Here is a 19563-nt window from a genome sequence, read left to right as displayed (position 1 = left end):
ATACCAGTTTTGGTATCTTTCATGATAAGAGTACTTATGTAGAACCAAGTCAACACAGTAATGACTTCTGAAAACACCCAGAATCATGACTGCTTTTTTTAAATTTGACCTTATATCTGCCTACCTAACATCTCAATGTGTTAGGAAGCTCAAATGAGTATTCACGTGATTAGAGAGAAGTGGACCCTAGCTTAAGTATGTTGCTAGAGGCCTTAGAGAAAGTTCCAGTAGTACCATACACAGTGCCTCCTGTTTACTCATGAAGAATTCACCTGCAACACCATCTGCTGTGCTAGTCTGGAGAATTAAAAAGACATAAGACATGGCATTGTCTTCATAAATACATAAATAGAAGTTACAGTAGAGTCAAGTACAAGGCTCAACTTTCAATGAGAGACCATAGATGAGGATTATCTAATTTAGCTGAAGCAAAGCCAAGGAATTGTGCAGTCATTATAATTGCTCAAAACAATATTTTTATAGATCTCTAGTCTCCATTTCTTATCCTACTAAGATGAATTTCTTCACCAGCTAATTAATAGCATCAGCCAGGATCACAAAAACATCAGCTTATCACCTTCCACTTTGCATTTTGCGATCCTTTCTCCTCTCTGGCCTTGTTGAAGGAAACAGTCCTGGTGTGGTCCCAGGCCGCTGCTGTCTTTCCACTCCCTTTCTCCCCTCCCCTGAGGAGCTTCATCCCATCACGGCTCTCTCTCCTCTAAGTATTCAAAAATGATTTCTTCTATTTCCTCCTGTGAACTTGCTTAAGTCTGTCTTGTTGACACCAGTGAGCTTTCTAAAAACCTTTTGTTCCTCCCTGGTTGTCATTCACTGCCCATTTTTGCTTTCGCAGATAGAATCCTTTCAATAGTAGTGATCCACAGAGATTTTCTTAATTTCTTTAACTCAGTTTCTCTTCAGCCTGCTGCAGCCATCATCTTTTCTCTCCAGCAAAAATGGGTTTCATCACACTTACAATGTACGTTACTTTCAGTTTCTGTCTTTTTGGCCTTTGCAGCTGTATTTGAGACCCTTGACGGGCGTTTCTCTCTGACCTCCCTCCTCCATCTCTTTCTGAGCTCCCCCTCTCTGTGAGTGTGCACTGGTGACCACCATGATTTTTAGGGTGCTTTTCCTCTTTATGCTCTGAAAACTGTGTGCCACCTTAGGTTATGCTCAGCTCTGTTTCACCATGCTGTCCCTGAGCCATGTTATCACTTGAGTTCAAGCAGATGATTCTCACTCTATTGGACACGAAGCTCGTGTAATTAATCTACGTCCTTGCATCTCTCAACAGTGACATGAAGCCGCTGCCCTCAGCCCATTTCCTGAAAGCACACATTTTCATGCATTCCCCACTTTAGGCACAAGCAGTACTGCCTATCCTACACTCAAGTCTGAAACTGAGAGCCACTCTTGACTTTTCTATGTTCCCTAAAGCCCTCTAAGTTTCACTGGTTTCATCTTCTCATTATCTCCATCTCTCTCCTCTCCCTTTAGTTTCTTCTGCCTGGATTCAGAGTCTGTTCTTTCTTGATAAACCATTGTTACTGTCCCTTTTCTGGCTTCCTACAGGTTTCCAGTTTTCTCATTCATGGTATACCTTTAAATGGTCTTGTAAATTGCAAACCTATGCAAATTCCTGCCTTCAGAATTCTAGCCTTGGTGTTTTGAGTAGTTTCCACCGCAGAAGAGTAAAGGAAAGAACTTCTTGCCTACATAGAGGGAGGAATGAATCCTCACTGCTCATAAGACAACTGATTTGCAAGATAGATCAGGGAACATGCCCTGTGTATCTGTATTCTCCTCTTCTCAGCTTTAAAAGCATTAGACATGAGCCCGCTTGCCCAGGAATTTATATAGAATTTATATAGAATTATTTAATTAATGGTAATAGAACTCTGGGCTCTTACTCCCCAGTGTATCTTTTTTTTTTTCTTTTTTACTTTTTTTTTTTTTTGAAAGGAAGAGACAGGGAAAGGTAGAGAGATCTTTCAGTTGACCTGATCTGCTGGTTTACTCTCCAAATGTCCATAACAGCCAGGGTTTAGCCAGGCACAAAACTAGGAGCTGAAAGTTAAATCCAGGTGTCCCTCATGGGTGGCAGTACCCAGCTACTTAAGCTGTTTCCTGTACTCTCCTAGGGTGTGCATTACCAAGTTTCTGGAATTGGGAGTGGCGCCAGAATTGGAATCTGGGCACCCAAGGATGGGAAGTAGATGTTCCAGGTGGTTTCTAAATCCTTGGGCTGAATACCAACCCCCAGGTTGTATTTTTACAAACACGTTTGTTAGAGTTGTAGCTGGTTCGTGAAGGAACATACCTGGGATTATATACACATATATATGGGATTTCAGCAAATACATTTAAAATGCATGAGTTAAATAAACCCATTATAGAAGGTTGTCAGTAACCTGTGATTTCTAACTAATTACCAAATGAGGAAAAATGTAAACATATGTATGTATACACATGTACATACATGCAGACTTGTACATAATCTGTCCATTCATATCTAATACGATAATGTTCTTTTAAAATTGCCGTTTTTATGTCAATTCAGGGAAGACGATTGCTTGTCTTTGTGATTGGTGGTGATTTCTACATAATTTATCACTGCTACTCCTAGTGGTATTGGGAAAGTGAATATTGGTGTTTTAAGTTGAGAAGATATATTTACACATACAAATATATATATATGTATATATACACATATACATATATGCTGGTTTTTAAAGAAAAAGTCTATGTACAAATTGAAATAGAAATACTTTTTTTTTTTTTTTAACTTTAGGGCAGCATAGATCCTTGGGACCAAAGGATTCTAAGGTTAGGAGTCTAAAAATGGATGCCAGCATTTGGAGTAATGAACTGATTGAGGTGAGTCCTACTAACTGGCTGTTGCTGCTCAGGCTGGGGAGGAGGAAGGCCGGGGGTGGTGTGGGTCTCTAGGACCTCTGTGATGAGGTCCCTCACCATATTATAAAAATGGCTTATGGCCTGTTTGATAGTAATGACTCTTTCAGAGTACTTCCTAAATGAGATGGTTTCTTTAAAAATAAAAAGCACAAGAGTTTTAATGGTAATAACTGCATTTAAAGACTTGACAGCTTTTTAAAACTTAATCGAGAACTCTCTCTCCAACTCAGCATGGGTAAAATATTAGAAAAGTGAATGACAACATTGGGCAAAAGTTACTGCTCTTATGGCCATGCTCAGTTATTAACTGTGATTGAGTTCAACTTGCTGTCTCCCATTTCCATTCTTGTTCCTGTTCCACCAGCACTCCCTGGAGACAGCATCAGCCCACCTCAGCCATTGCAAATGAATCTGCCTCAGTTTAAATTACAAAGAAAAATTTTGCCGAAATTTGTGTTGCTTGTGGTTTCTTTCAGACTGAGTTTTTACCATTATGTAGAGCAACTAAACTGTATTAAAAATATATATTGTATCCACTTTCATACTTCACATTCTCTTACAAGTTGATTCTTTCCTGCTTTTCCTTTTATTTTATATTGAGTTATGCTTTAATTTTTAATGTGAGTGAATTTTCTGCAGATTTAAATATATACTATGAGCTGATATATTTTATAATTTTTTTGACAAGCTTTTTATCATCATTGGAAACAAAAGAGCAAATGACTTTTGGGCTGGTAATCTTCAAAAGGATGAAGAATTACACATGGACTCACCAGTAGAAAAGCGAAAAAGCTTCATTATTCAGAAATACAAAGAAGGAAAATTCAGAAAGACCCTTTTGGCATCTCTCACCAAAGAAGAATTAAATAAGGTATTCAGTAAAACGTAATGGTAGACCTATGCTTTCATGTAATTAAACATGTACAAAGATTCCTGATAAGAGGCAAAAAAATTGGGACAGGTGTTTGGCTCAGCAGTTATGATGCTGTTTGGTATGCCAACATCCAATATTGGAGTGTGTGGATTTGAATCCAGGTTATTCCACTCCTAATTCTGGCTTTCCACTAATGTGCACCCTGGGGAAGGGCAGCAGCTCAAGTCATTGGGTCCCTGTCACCCACATAGGAGACCTGGATTGAGTTCTTGGCTCCTGGCATCAGCCTGGCCAAACTTTAGCTGTTATGACATCTGAGGAGTGAACAGGCAAAGAGACTTGTTTCTACATGGCTGTCTGCCTGTTTCTGTCTCTTGATCTCTATGCCTTTCAAATAAGTAAAAATAAATAAATAAGACTTTTCAAAACATAAGAATTAAAAAATCTTTTTTTGATAAAATTACTTTTGTTTTACTTCCTTTTGTGAGATTGTGCCAGCAGTTTTCCACATATTTTCACTTATAGATTCTTTACCAAAAGAGAACTGACTTCCTCCATAACTGAAGTTTCCAACCAGCTCAGATCTATCTCTGTTACTTTTAAAATCTCAAAACATTTCCCTGTTTTAGGGACAGAATACTAACCATAATTTCATCCATATGTTGCTGATAGTGTCACCAAAATTGCCATGGTTTTCTGAGTTTATTGTTACAAACTATGATTTATTAAATGCTGTTGATCTGAAGTCTTGTTTGCTTTGGGCTAAGTGATTCTATTTTCTTGGTTCTTTGTCATGCTGCCCCTTTGGTCTTTTGGCAAAGGATTTTGTGAAATTCCTCTCACCTCTTATTTTCCTGAATCCCTGTTTCCTCTGCTTCTTCTTCCTGTCTTGTGTGTTAGGAGGCTTTTCTGTGTATAGGTTTTTAAAATATATATCTTTAGATACCAGCTTTTTTAATCTTTAGATGATTTTTTCATGGCTTTCAGTTCTTTACTACAGATTTAATGATAATGCAGGTTGAATAACGATGCCTATTAGTAACATGCTAAAATCATGGAAAATAAATTCATTCGTGCAATTGGAAAATATAGATATATAAACTTGGTTTATGTTTCTATTCTGCTGATTTAGTTCACCCCAAATTAGTTTTTCTTCTTCATATATCTTTGGTACTAGTAAAATGAGGTAACCAACTGATTTTCAAAAGTACACAATGCATGTAGGTGCCTTAGCTGGGAAGGGAATGAAACAAGAGAGTGGGGAATCATTTGGTTAGATGTAAATATTTTTTTTTAAGGGAAAGGGTTTATTGGGGAACACCCTACAGACCGGAGTGAAGGGGCAGCGAAGAAAAAAGAGAGAAAGAGAATGTAAGAGAGAAACAGAGAGGAGAGGAGCTAGCAAGGAGAGAAGAGAGCAGAGAGCAGGAGAGGGGAGCTAAGAGAGAAGAACCAAGAGCCAAGAGAGCACCTGTTCAAGAACAGGCCCTTTTAAAACTTCGCGTGAGGGCAAGCAGGGAAGCAGGAGCAGCGAATCCCATTAGGATGGGGGTGGAGCCTGGCTCATGTAGCTGGGCCATGCGGCCACCTGGCTACAACTGCACCAGTTTCCTAACATTCCCCCCTTTTGTTTTTTATAAAGCAGGGTTTGTATGGGACTATATTAGTCCCAAAAAGTCCAGGAGAGGTAGAGGGACGATGATCTGTCTTTAGATCTACTTCCTGCTGACATGGGGCAATGAGGTACTCAAGCCACTGTCTCCTGGGTGGGGAGCCGAGTATATTCTTGTAGCAGCATTTGGTTGACTACCTGGTTGTTGAAGGCCTTTGTTTCATTATAACCTGCTGTAAACACTTAGATACTGTAGTATAAAAGATAGGGTGAGAATAGTAACCAATGATTCTAAGAGTAGCATTAACCAGGTAATGAGAAGATTTCATAGAGGGGAAGAAATGGAGGGAGGTCTCTGGACCCTTGTGGGGACAGTTTGATGGATGTGGCTGAAAGCTGGTCCCAGCCAAGACTGGGAGAAAGGCCACTCAACTTTTGCAAGTAGCGGTGTTTGTCTGTAGAGAAATTCTGAATAATCATACAACATTAAGTGGGGGAGAGGACCATCAGTACCCACAGGTTGGGAGTAGAGCCATTGGTGGTAGAGTAGAGGTTATGAATACAAAGGAATAAGGCTCAAGTGGGCTAGATACAGAGGACAGAGTTGTTAGAGAACGTAAGAAAGGTGCTGTCTAAGCTACAACTAAGTTTTCTGTTTGAGAGGCAAATAGAACCTGACAGAAGGGGCTTGGTAATAGTCAGGTGGGCTTTGAGGCCTTGTAAATTATGAGGCTCAGACTCATCTGTCTCTTCATGTAGCCTACATCCTAAGGGAGGTGTGAACCTCCTTGGGGAAGGCACCCTGTTGACTTCCATTACCTAGCTGGCTTGGGAGGAGAGCTGGCCAGGTAAAGGCAAGTGGCAACTCCAACAGGAAATTTACAGTTCTGCCTGCGATGTTACTGACCCTACTTGGCCATTTCCTCAGTTGCAGTGGTCACTTTGAAAGCTGGGCTGAATGAAGGGCTTTTCAGCTTAGAGCCAATAAGATCTGTGGCTCTGACCTGGGCATCCTTCGACTCCAGGGCAGGTCCATTTCCAGTGATCCAACTCTTGGCGAGCATAGCTGCCAGGGTTCTTCACAAGCTGACTTCTGCTGAAGCCCAGGCTTTCCACATTGAAAGCTACTACAGTGGACTGGCCTGTTGGGTCTCTTTGAGGGCAGATCACTGTACAGAACAGCCATTAGTAGGCTGCCACCCATTGCTTCTGATGCCTAGCTTTCTCTTCCTCCTGGTTTTGTTAAAGCAGACCAGAGGAAGTAAGTCAAGGGGGTGCTCAAGTCCCATCTCTAATCTTCGGTGGCCTAAACTAGAGGTCTATAGTCACAGGCATGTTCTGGTAGTAGTTTTTCTGAGGTAGACAATGCCCATGAGGAAACCTATGTCCTTATTTAAAACTTTCTTTCCCTTTGTTCTGAAAGGGAGGTCTTTTCTGTTTACTGTTTACCTCACTGATGGCGAAGTAAATCTAGTTATGAAATTATAATTTAAGCTCTTATTTTGGCTATGCTATTGCAGACAAATGTTAGCCATCTCTTTTATAAGATCTAAAATCAAACAGCATGAAGGAAAATAATAGGGTGATGGAGAAAGTCAGAGACTATTAAAGTGAAAGGGGTGATAATAAGTTTCAATTCCAGAGAACATAAGGGTCAAGATCACCTAGCAAATTTATACAAAGTCATGTATAAGAATTTAGGCTTCTTGATGCTGAGGTGAAAGGAATTCTAGAGGTCAGCTAGGCCATGGGGAGAGAAGGCGACAGTGGAGCCTCCAGGGCAGGAACTGTGCTTCATCCCGGGAACTCTGGGCTGTATACACTCCACTGCCCAGGGGGACAGCTAAGCAGCAGCTGTCCTGTGGCTGCATCACAGCAGACAGCCTCACCAGCGATCTGTCCAGGTGCACCTTGGAAGAAGGGAGGTAAAATGGTGATTCAGGGCTGAAATTTCAGGTGGCTTCAGAATGTGCAGTCTGAGCTTCAGAAGTAAACAGGAAACCAGTAACGTGAGATGTGATGTGCAGACTGACATGGTGAGAAAGGAGAAGACAAACAGCTTATTTTATTACTTCCAAGCAACAACAAAAAAAGTCTGATCCCTGCAGGTGCTGGTTCTAGTGCGTCTTGCTTGCTCTTCTTTCTCCACTGTCTTCCCCACAAAGCAGAGATCCTGAATCTTCTTTGCACTAATATATTTCAAATTCTCAAAGCACAAATGATAATTTAAATAGTCTATGGCTTCTGATTAGGTTGGAAAAATACTGACTGCATTCAGATGGTGAACATTTAGTGGAAACTTCATTATTTCATGTAAAGTGAGTAGCAGCCATTGTCAGAGTAGGTAAGTGTAAAAATGTCTTCTACAGCATGTAGAATGGATAGGAAGGTTTAGAAGGAACATCACAGCCACAAATGATGAATTGAGGCTTTGCAGTTTTGGGTTGTAATATAAATCCATATGGTGCAGGGCTTTCTGCCTGCTGTCCCATTCAAGCCATGATTATGATTAGCTTCTTTGGAATGAGAAACACAGCCTTCCTCTCATTGACTTAACTGTCGGACTTGCGCTGATTTGAAATTGCTAGAATCCTATTTTCTTCCCTTTCAAGGTGTATTTTCTTTTAACGTCCAGGCTCTGTGTGCTGCTGTTGTGACACCTGACGTTCTGGAAACGATGGCTTTGCTGTTCAGTGGAGCAGATGTCATGTGTGCAACCGGAGACCCTGTGCATAGCACCCCTTATTTGCTGGCCAAGAAAGCTGGGCAGAGTCTGCAGATGGAATTTCTTTACCACAATAAATTCTCAGGTTCGTCCCCATCCCTGTGCTAACCTGCTCTCTTCTGATATATCCCTAAAAGGAGGGAAGCACAAATCCACTTACTTCTCCAATGTGCTAAACCATTAGATTGAAGAAAAATGTAATTACCCAAGTGATAGAGGATGCTTAAGACTATTTATTTTTACATCATTTCAAGAGAAAGTTTAGGGCATACATCTTTTATATGTCTTTAATCTTATAAATGGAAGATTAAAATAGTTAATCCCACATAATCATTTCCACTAAAATTAAATCCGATTTTCATATATGAATAATAAGCATGACTTAAGCACTTATTTGCAATTTTTATGCAAAGTAAGATGAAAGCATCTATATTTATTCTTTGGAAAATTTGAAGCAGCTCTTATTCTAGCTCAGAGCTCACCTTCATATTTACAAGCAGTGGGAAAATAATTGTTTTAGATTTCAAATGTGTTATTTTTGAAATTTTTCTAGATTTCCCCCAACATGACATTCATTCTGAGGGTGGATTAAGTCAAGAGGCCTCCCAGTCCACGTTCCTTTGTGACTTTTTGTATCAAGCTCCTGCTGCAGCTTCTAAACTCTCTTCAGAGAAAAAACTGCTTGAAGGTATCTTTTCTGCTTCTTCTAGATTTTATCAGATAAAACTTTACTACATTATCAAAACAATTGGGTTTAAATTTTTATTTCTTTTTCCCTTAAGATGTTAGATTTGATCTTACAGTGGAGAGATATTTTTGGAGGATTTATAAATGCTTCCAGGCACAGATAATATTTCATGTACTGCAGCAGGGACTTACCACGGGGCTGGAATGCTGAGCGGATTCTCAGCAGAATTCACTGATGTCTGCTTTCTGGGCCAGCTGATTCTGTTTCAGATTTTAGGGTTTATTCCAAAAAGAACCTGGAAGTCAGCCCCTTCTCTTAGGGATGAATAAATGTGAACATGTTAGGAAAAATTGGCAAATTTTCAGTATGAGTTGAGCATCCCCTATCTGATACATGTGGAACCAGAAGGCCTAAGCATTTTAAACTTCACTGGGCTTCAGATTTTGAAGTTTTTCAGAGTTTGGAATACTTGTGTGTGAGTGTGTGTGTGTGTGTATTAAATGATATCTTGTAGGTGGGACCCATAAGCAAATGGAATTTGCTTATGTTTCATATATACTTCATATGCATAGCCTGGAGATAGATTTGTAGTGTGTTTTTAATAATTGTGTGCATGAATCAGAGTTTCATGGTGTGGAATTTTCACATCCTGTGGCATCCTGTCAGCACTCAAAAAAGGTTCAGATCTGGGAATGTTTCATATTTGGGATTTTCAGATTAGAGTTGCTCAACCTTGAGCCTGTTCAGGTAGTACCAGGGAGTTCAGTGTGTTCTGAGGAAAACTGAATGTGTGTGTATTTGAGCAAAAAATAAAACTTAAGCATGGTTTAAAAAAATGATGGGAATAAGTTTGATTTTCCAGTACAGTCCAGGTTTGGGGGATTAGCTGAGCAGAGTCACAATGGGCATTATCTATGTACCTCCTTGTGTCAGGCTTGTGCTGAGCATTGGAAATATAGAATCTAACTAAGACACAAGCCTCGTGCTCATGTTACACACATGTGAACTAAGTTGGGCAGTAACTACAAGAAAATATAGTGAGACCTGAACAACTAGAACAAAGATTTTAAGGAGAGGTTAGCTGTACAGATCAACTGATGGTGGGTTTTGATGAACTCAGTAGCCTGGCATTAATCCCTTAAGTGGTCTAATTTAGCTGTATTACTCGATCAAACACAGTAGGATAGAAAACCCACTTTAGGGTGTTAACTCGGATACTTGTGCATTTGAAGTGATTACCTCAGTATAAAACTTATATGTCCCCCTCCCCCTGTACCTCCCAGAGTGGGATTCTATTGGCATTGACTGTATTAGATTTCCTGAAAAGAGACAGAACCCTGGGGTGAGCATGTTCTATGTATATGGCATTGCTCTGGTTACTTCCTGTACATTAGTTTTAATCCTCCTACAAAGTCTGCAGGAGAATTGATGTTAAAACCGTTTTCACAGGAAAAATGAAGGAACTCAGCATGATGCAGAATTTCACACCTGACTGGTGTTCTAATTGTTATGGTTCACCCTTGGTCAACCTGTGACAGCCTGGAGACAGTAAAATGGCAAAGCATTTTATCTTTAAATTTAGATGTGTTCTTTCAGCCCAAAAAAGCACTTGGTTTTTATTCTCTTCCTTTATTCAGTCAAACTGAAAATAAATGACAAATATTAAAGATATTTTTAAAAAACTTTTGTTGCTCTAGACAGTATTTAACCTGTAAGCAGTTCAGTGATAACTAATCAGAGAGAGGGTGATAGTACCTAGATAACTTTGCATTGACTATAACCATTATTAAAATAATTGAATAAGGCCAGTAATGTAGCTGTCAATGAGTTTTTATAAGCTTTCTAGAATGTTTCTTCTAAATACTGGGAGATCATAGGCTCATTCTTCAAACCACTTGACTTTTACAAAGATCAGATATGACATTTGAAAAACAGGATTTTGTTCCAAAAGCTTCCCAATATATTATAAGCCTCTGCAGACTGAAAGTAAACATTTTTTAAAAACTTTTTGAGAATTGTCATTATAATATCTATAAACTGATCAGTTTACTTAATATTTTCTTGAAATAAATGTTTTTCATAATTACATGAGTACTGAATTGAGATCTTCAACAGTTGTTACTAAACCTTTCATCTTTTTAAAACCAACTATGGAGGTTTGGGTTAACATTTATTTCAAAACACAGAAACTCGTGCATTCTCTGTACAGTTATCTCTTGATATCCTTGGGGGATTGGCTCCAAGTCTCCCTTCTGATACTTCAACCTGTGATGTACAAGTCCCTTGTACAAAAGTGGTGTTTGCATGTAGCCTACACAATCCTCCCATATAATTTAATATACATCCCTCAGTTACTTATAATAGTTAATACGATATAAATGCTATGCAAATGACAGTTATACTGTACTTTTTAGGGAATAATGACAGAAAAAAATCTGCACATGTTCGGTACAGATACAATGCTTTTCTTAATATTTTTGATTTGTGGTTGAATACATGGATGTGGAACCCAAGGATACAGAGTATCTACTTTGTGTTTAATTAGGAATGTTTCCCCATTTGGGAAAGTGAATATTAGTATTTTGTCTTGAAACAATTTAATTTGAAAACAATTTAATTTGAAAACAGTTTGAAACAATTTAATTTGAAAACAGTTTCATGGCAAGGTATTCTTTGTCCTCATTCCTTCCACCCAGTTTATCAGCAAATTCTGTCATTTCAAACTCAACAGGGGAGGCTCCTGACAGCATCTCAGCCCCCCGGCACCACTTCCTGCTCATGCCACAGGGCCCTCCTTTTGTATCTCCCTTAGCTTTCCACTAAAATTTTCTCTACAAGCCAGAACCAATGATCTTTAAAAATTTAAAGCAGGCCATGTAATTCTACTGCCCAAGCATATTGACTTTCCATTCCAGAATGTAACCCTGTTCCATATTGTGGCCTAGAAGTTATTGTAGCTTATTTCCCATCCACACCCTACCCTTCATCTCTTATTTCATTCTACACATACATAACCCATGCTGGACTTGTGTCCTCCATTTCTGGAGCATTCCATGTCCTTTCGTGACTTTTGTTGGCCTTTACAGTGGCTGTGTGCTCTGCAAGGCTCTTTTCCTACTGGCGGTTTCTTACCTATCGAGGATCAGTTCATTGCTACCTAGTCAGTGAGGCATCACTGGCTTCCCACAGAGTGTACTTCTGTTGCCATCACTTCTCTTGCAGGGGATGTACTTGTTCATCCCACGAAGACTATTCTTTCTTCACTTATTTGCTTTTCCCTCCTTCTGGATTGAAAGATCGGGAAACATCAGCTCTTTTCATTTTTTCGGGATTATTGAATACCTGGTGCCTATAACAATGTCAATGCATGGTAACAATGTGATAAATATTTGTTGAATGATCATTTCTGTCTGTCTGTTTATCTGAAAAGCAGAGTGACAGAGAGAGGGAGAGACAGAGAGACAGAGATCTTCCATCCACTGGTTTACTCCTCAAATGGCCATCCTGGTTGAGCCAGGTTGAAGCAAGGAGCCAGGAACTCCATCTAGGTCTCTCACTTGAGTGTTAGGGGACCACGTACTTGGACCATCTTCTGCTGCCTTCCCATGTGCATGAGCAAGGAGCTGGGTTGGGAGTGGAACAGCCGGGCCTGCTACTGGCTTTCCCATGTGGATATGCCAGCATCACAATGGCAGCTTAAACTGCTACAGCAGCAGCCCCAGAGTGACCATCTCTTTAAGCATATTGCTAACCAGTCTGAAAATGTAAGTCATATAATAATACTTCAGTTTTGATCTGGGTATAAAATGATACAGTTGGGGCCAGTTTTGTGGCGTAGTGAATTAAGCTAATGCCTATGACGCCAGTTTCTTTTATGGACACCAGTTCGTGGCCCAGCTGCTTCACTTCCATTACAGCTCCTTGCTAATGGCCTGGGAAAGCGGCAAAATATGGCCCAAATTATTGGGCCCCTGCCACCCACACAGGATACCTGGAAAGAACTCCTGGCTGCTGGCTGCAGCCTGATCCATCCTTGTCCATTGAGGCCATCTAGGGAGTGAAGCCATGGATGGAAAATCCTCCCTCCAATACTGACTTTCAAATAAATGAGTAAATCTTAAAAAAAAAAAAAATACAGTTGCTGGCACAAAGCATATTTTGTATAAAAAGAGTCTACTTTACAATGAAACAGAAAATGTTGAACCATCAAGAATCATTCTGCTTTCTGGGTTTATTTTCCAGCCCCCGTTAAGATTACCAGTGGTGTTACTACTGATGAGCATCAGCTTTGTGGGAAAAATGAATTATTTGGAAATATTTAGAGATTAGCGTGTAGTTTTCACCTTTGCCTCTGAAAGGCTAGCACCTGGACGAGACCACTCCATCAGTACTTGTCAGGATGGCCGTAGAGCCTAATGATGAAAAACGAAGACAGACGTCTTGAAATAAAATGCATGTGGTCCTTCAGAGAGCTACAGAGGCATCAAATTGTCAGTTCAGCTTTTCCGGACCTCAGGTTCTTCTAGACTTTGGTTATGAAGACTGATCTGTATTTCTTTCTTCCTTTTTTCTTTTTTTTCTTCTCAGTTTGGTGTTCATGAAAAGAAAGATTGATAGCTCTTGTTAAACCTAAGAACAGAGCTGAATAATAGCATCCTGGGTTTGTTTTCCTTACTCCCCTCAACCCTATTTTGTTCCCTTGAAATCTTACCTAGATTTGTTTGCACAGTGTTTGGTTTTTAAAAAGAAAGTGGTGATGTGGCTTACCAGAAACTCTGGTCTGTTTGTATATAATGTCATGGATTAATGTTGAGGAATCTTGTAGATCTTTTGTTCTATGGATATCCTAGATTGTATTCTTGAGAATCTTTTCTGAATGTATATTCCTATTTTCAGTAGATTTTTTTAAAAAGATTTTTTTTTAATTTATTTGGAAGTACACAGAGAGAGAGAGAGAGAGAAATCTTCCGTCTGTTGGTTCACTCTTCAAATGATAGTCATGTCCAGGGCTGGGTCAGGCCGAAGCCAGGAGCTAGAAACTTCTGGGTCTCCCACGTAGGTGCAGGGGCCCAAGCACTTGGGCCATCTTGTGCTGCTTTCCCAGGCCATAGAAGAGAGCTGGATCAGAAGTGGGACAGCAGAACTTGAATTGGCACCGCTGTCGCAGTCGGCAGCTTAAACTGTCTGGCCTCCACATTGGCCCCTTCAGTGACTATTGAATACTATCAGTTAAGGAAATTCTTTATCAGGAAGCAATCTATAGTTTTGAAAGGTGGTATATTTACATTAACTGCCTTAGCTTTATTGTCCACATTTGTATTGAAAGATGTGACTTCTTTTGTGCCCTAATGCATTATTTTACATAGAGATAGATGGCTCAGCATATACTATTCACAGAGAGGCAGTATGTGTAGTCCTTAAGAGTACAGCATCAGGCCGGCGCCGCGGCTCACTAGGCTAATCCTCCGCCTAGCGGCGCCGGCACACCAGGTTCTAGTCCCGGTCGGGATGCCGGATTCTGTCCCGGTTGCCCCTCTTCCAGGCCAGCCCTCTGCTGTGGCCAGGGAGTGCAGTGAAGCATGGCCCAGGTGCTTGGGCCCTGCACCCCATGGGAGACCAGGAAAAGCACCTGGCTCCTGGCTCCTGCCATCGGATCAGCGCGGTGCGCCGGTCGCAGCGCGCCGGCCGCGGCGGCCATTGGAGGGTGAACCAACGGCAAAGGAAGACCTCTCTCTCACTGTCCACTCTGCCTGTCAAAAAAATAAATAAATAAATAAAAGAAAAAAAAAAAAAGAGTACAGCATCAGACCCCAGCTGCCTGGGTTCTACCCCCAGCTCCGATGCCAAGTACTTGTGTGACCTTGAGGAGGTCAATGAACTGTTATGTACCTGTGGAAAGGATACAGGGAAGGGGTATGATAATAGACTAACCTGATAATGGGATTCAGATAAATGTATATAAAATGTGGAGAACTATGTATGGTGTGTAGGTGTGAGAGAAGAAGGGGAAAGAAGAGAAGTGCTAGTGAGTGTGCTTGTATGTAAACACAGCTGCTTCTGGATTCCAGTTAGATTTTGAGTTTGTGTGTTGCCTATAGGCTGTAGCTGACAACTAGGGTACTCCCTTGGGGTATCTGTATCATTGCATAGTCATATTGATATAGGTCACCTTTGGAGTTCTTTACCCATGCTTGAGTAAACCCCAAAGTAATGTTTTCCTTCACTGAAACCATTATGCTTAATGAAATAAGCCAGTCCCCAAAAGACAAATATCATGTTTTCTCTGATATGTGGCAGTTAATATAGAATACAATAAATGTATAAGAATGAACAGATATATTAATGATTTGATTATTGTTTTTAGGTCTTGTTTAGACTCCTGTAGAACAGTGGTCTTTCTACTTTTTGCTTGTTGAAAAGTATGTTTAGTGGTGTATTAACCTGTGATTATACAGTAAATCAAAATTATGTTTTTGCAAAATTAAAAAAAATGAAGGAGGTGGGTTGAGGGAGGGAAGTATGGTTATCTTCTTAGAATTATATCTATGAAATACATGAAATCCGTTTATAAAAATTACAAAAAAATTGAATAGAAAAAAATGAATAACCCCTGTGGCCAACCCACCCACTTTACTTACACCTTCCACACAAGCTCCTGTCTATTAAAAATGAGAGTCCTAAGAGGTATCCATTGTGTGACCCCAATTTTGCCCTCGTAGACATCATCCAGTAGCTGATTAACAGGAGGACTTGTGCTGCACAGAGGGTCTCACAGAGGGTATCGACATTTCTGAGAGTCAGAGTCAAGAGTTCACAACTAAATTGGCCTAAGCAAACGAATATCATCCAAGATAATTTTGCTAAAGCATTTCATTGCTTCCCAAATCAATAGGAATGTCAAGATTTCCCATCACAGCTCTGTTACTCTAAATCCTCAAGGGTAATATCCATGCCTACCTTGTCAGACCTCTGGCCCACTTCACTTACAAAACTAACGCTAATAAATGGTTATAGAAATGATAATGCTACGGGACTAAATCTGCTCAAGCCCATATTTCTAACTTAAAATGAGTTTATGTATACCTTGAAAAAGAGATCTGTCATTTGTTTCCCATTAGAATTTACATAATTAGATTCTGCATTCACATTTATTTTATGCGTCATTCATTTGGCACTGTTTGTTAGGACCTTGAATGGCTCCCACTTGTCTCCTGACAGAGGCACAGATTCTAGAACACCTGTCATGTGAGGCCCTCGAGGCCTGGCCTCTGCCATGAACCTGCCATCTTGTTTCCTGTTTCCCAGCTTCTTGTGTAATCTCATTATCTGCCCAAATAGGGATTCTGGTTTCCCCTTTCTGTGACTTTGCTCACGCTGTTCTTTCTCAGAATGGGGAAGTGATTGTAGTTCTGAATACATTCTTTGCTGTTTTAGAAGCATGCCTCCTCAATCGTAAAGGACTGTTTCAAAGCCGTTTCTTTCTGTGAAGTTTCTTTCTGATGGCTCCAGTCTGAGAGTGGCTTCCGTCCTTGAAACTTCTGATCTCCTAAATGGACTACCTGATGGTTATCATTCCAGGCACATCTCCCCTTCCGTTGGACTGCAAAGCTACTAGTGAGGACGGGAGGCGGAATCCTAATCTGCCAGTAGTTATCCTCTGTGTATTAAATATTGTGGAGGTCGACTTACTCTTTTGTGCAGGTTATTCTAGTCATCTAAATGCCTTGTTTTGAAGTTATAACCCCCTTTGATGAGTATACTGATGTTTTCATTACATTTTAGAAGTCAGAAATGATTATTCTTTTAAAAATTATTTCCTTTCATGATTTTCATATAACCATGCAGAGGACAGGCTGTGATTCAGCATTTAGGGGCCCAGAAAAACAATGGATCACCTTTCCCTGGGAATTGATTGGGTCTCTGTTAGCTCTTTCCCAGGACACATAAAGGATTTCTTTGTGCTGTTTGCTTCTCTGAGTTATGACTTGACTTTTCATATGGTGACCCATGTTTCACAATATATACTTCTCAGTCTCAGGGTTGCTTCCTGTTGGCCATCTGTCCAAGGGACTGTATTTTGAGGCCCAATATATTGTCTTGTTCTCTTCTAGTTTTTTACCAGTTCCCCCCTCCTAAGGTTCAAATGATATGATAAAGGAGAATTTAAGGAGCATTTTAATATATTTTTCTTATAATGTTTTAAAAGCTATTTTGACTTTATTTGAGACTTACAGAAAATTTGCAGTGCTGCAAAGAATTCCCATGTCTTTTACCCAGTTATCCCAAATATTAACTCTAAATTTTTTTATCCTCATTTTTAGTGTGTATGTGTACACATAAGTACTCACATGCATATACACCTTTGTTTGCTGTTTGCCTTATGATGGCTCATTTCTTCATGTTCGCTTATGACAGGCTTTCCTGCATTACAAGGGCTGGTGATACGTCCTGACTGGCTTTACCTTTAACTTTACATGTGGTCTTCAGTATGCTGCAACCTGGCATCTTCCACTACACTTTCAGTAGGCAGTTTACTCCCTAATACCTGTGCAGACCCACAGGTGTTTTTCTCAGCACTTGTTGCATTGGATATCTTTGCCATATTTCATATTGGTAATAAATCCTTTAAAAAATGCTCTGGGAGGGTGGTGTGGCAGAATGAATCAAGCCTGCAAAATCAATATCCCATATGGGTACCAGCTCCAGTCCAGGCTGCTCCAACTTGCACTCCAGATCCCTGCTAAAGGTGTGGGAAAAGCAGCAGAAGATGACCCAAATACTTGGGGCCCTGCCACCCACGTGGGAGACCTGGAAGAAACTCTTCACTTCTGTCTGGCCCAGTGCTGGCTGTTGTGTCCATCTGGGGAGTGAACCAACAGATGGAAAATCAATCTCTCTCTCTCTCTCTCTCTCTCTCTCTCTCTCTCTGTTTCTGTCTTTCTGTATCTCTCCTTCTCTATCTAACTCTGACTTTCAAATAAATAAATATATTTTTTTAAAGAAGCATTTTACTTCTATTCTGTTTTATGTGTATTCTCATTTTCTCCATAGTTCCTAAGGACCTGTATATATTCATCACCCCTTATAATATTAAATTCCCTAAGATTTTATGTTTGGTTACTGAATATTTTGAACTACTATCTCATACTGAACACCTTCTAGTTATCAAGTGCTTTCCCTGTCTCCTCCATACTTTTTTTTTTCTTTTTTTTGAAAGGTTTTCCTTTACCGTTGGTTCACCCTCCAATGGCCGCCGCGGCTGGCGCACCGTGCTGATCAGATGGCAGGAGCCGAGTGCTTCTCCTGGTCTCCCATAGGGTACAGGGCCCAACCACTTGGGCAATCCTCCACTGCACTCCTGGGCCACAGCAGAGAGCTGGCCTGGAAGAGGGGCAACCGGGACAGAATCCGGCACCCCAACCGGGACTAGCACCCGGTGTGCCGGCGCCGCAAGGTGGAGGATTAGCCTAGTGAGCCGCGGCGCCGGCCCATACTTACTTTTAATTGGATTTCCAAATGCTCCTTCAGTGTTTCTGAAAGGAAACTGCTATTTCACTGCAACCTCTTTTATTTTTTATTTTAAATAGTAATGAGTATTATTGTCCATCTTTTAATCAAAGCTTTTCAGTGATACCATGATTAGTGAGTTCTCCTTATTTTCTGTATCTCATCAGTTTCATTTCCTTAAAACACATATGCATGCTTGTGTTGTTTTTATCCACACCCCATCAGTCTTGTTGTATCCCCCTTCTCCTGTCCTTAATAATAGCCAGTGTCCTGCTTTGGCCTCTTAATCCCTCACTTAAACCTCTGTCAACAGAGGCCTCTGGCATCATCCTTTCAAATCCATTTGCCACAGTAAACAGAGTGTGAGAAATTCAAATCTGATGTTATTCCACTGCTAGAACCATTTCAGTGGCTCACCTACACCCACAAAAATCAGGGATCAGCAATTTTTGAATATTTTAGGTTCTGTGGACCAGAGGGGCTCTGCCTCATCTCAGCTCAGGTCCAGGCAAAGCAGCCACTTGATGAATAGCTGTGACTTACTCCAGAAAAGCTTTGTTTACAAAAGCAGGTGATGATCTGATTTAACCTGTAAGCCATAGTTGGCTGACCCCTGTGCAAGATGGTTTTCAGTCCCCTAATCAAGGCTTTTAGGAAATTACAGGGAACAGCGCCTTCTTCTCTGGTGTGCCTGCCTGTGGTCAGCTGCAGTCCCCTTTTCCTCCTAACATTCTGCAGACATTTTCCCTCCTCATGCTTTGTACACACATCCGTTTTGCAGTTTCACAGTTGTTTTGCAGCAAGTGTTTTATGGATCTGCCTGCTTCAGTGGTCTTCAGTGTGACAGTCATTTTTGCCATGTACATTCCATGCTATTAGATTGTAAATGTTTTGAAAGCAGAAAATGTGACACCTTTATATCCCATGAAACAGTAGTAGGCTCTTTACAATGAACTGAGAAATTAATACATTTATCTATTTGAATCTAGTTATTACTTAAAACCATGCATTTGTAAAAATCAGGTTGATGTTATAGCTCAAGTATTACTTGTTTTGTTCTAAATTTTTAGAGACGAATAAGAAGTGGTGTGTTTTGGAAGGAGGTTTCTTGAGTTACTACGAAAATGATAAGTCCACCACGCCTAACGGCACCATTAATATCAATGAAGTTATCTGCCTGGCTATACACAAAGAGGACTTCTATTTAAATACTGGGTAGGTCTGCCATTTACACA

General features: G+C 40.4%; 1 protein-coding gene across 9 annotated transcripts in view; it reads left to right on the top strand.

Annotated features, from left to right (window-relative positions):
• ARAP2 (ArfGAP with RhoGAP domain, ankyrin repeat and PH domain 2) overlaps nt 1-19563 on the top strand; it is a 209540-nt gene that overhangs the window by 83570 nt on the left and 106407 nt on the right. For all 9 annotated transcript variants that reach the window (XM_070069627.1, XM_070069629.1, XM_070069624.1 and 6 more), the window contains 5 exons: nt 2798-2883; nt 3611-3793; nt 8044-8218; nt 8687-8821; nt 19399-19543. In XM_070069627.1, the coding sequence (XP_069925728.1) occupies nt 2798-2883; nt 3611-3793; nt 8044-8218; nt 8687-8821; nt 19399-19543 (724 nt within the window). The remainder of the gene's footprint in view (nt 1-2797; nt 2884-3610; nt 3794-8043; nt 8219-8686; nt 8822-19398; nt 19544-19563) is intronic.

This window comes from Oryctolagus cuniculus, chromosome 2 (assembly GCF_964237555.1).
Source record: "Oryctolagus cuniculus chromosome 2, mOryCun1.1, whole genome shotgun sequence".
NCBI classification, from domain to species: domain Eukaryota; kingdom Metazoa; phylum Chordata; class Mammalia; order Lagomorpha; family Leporidae; genus Oryctolagus; species Oryctolagus cuniculus.
The sequence above is the reverse complement of the archived record's forward strand: the minus strand, read 5'-3'. Positions and strand labels throughout refer to the sequence as shown.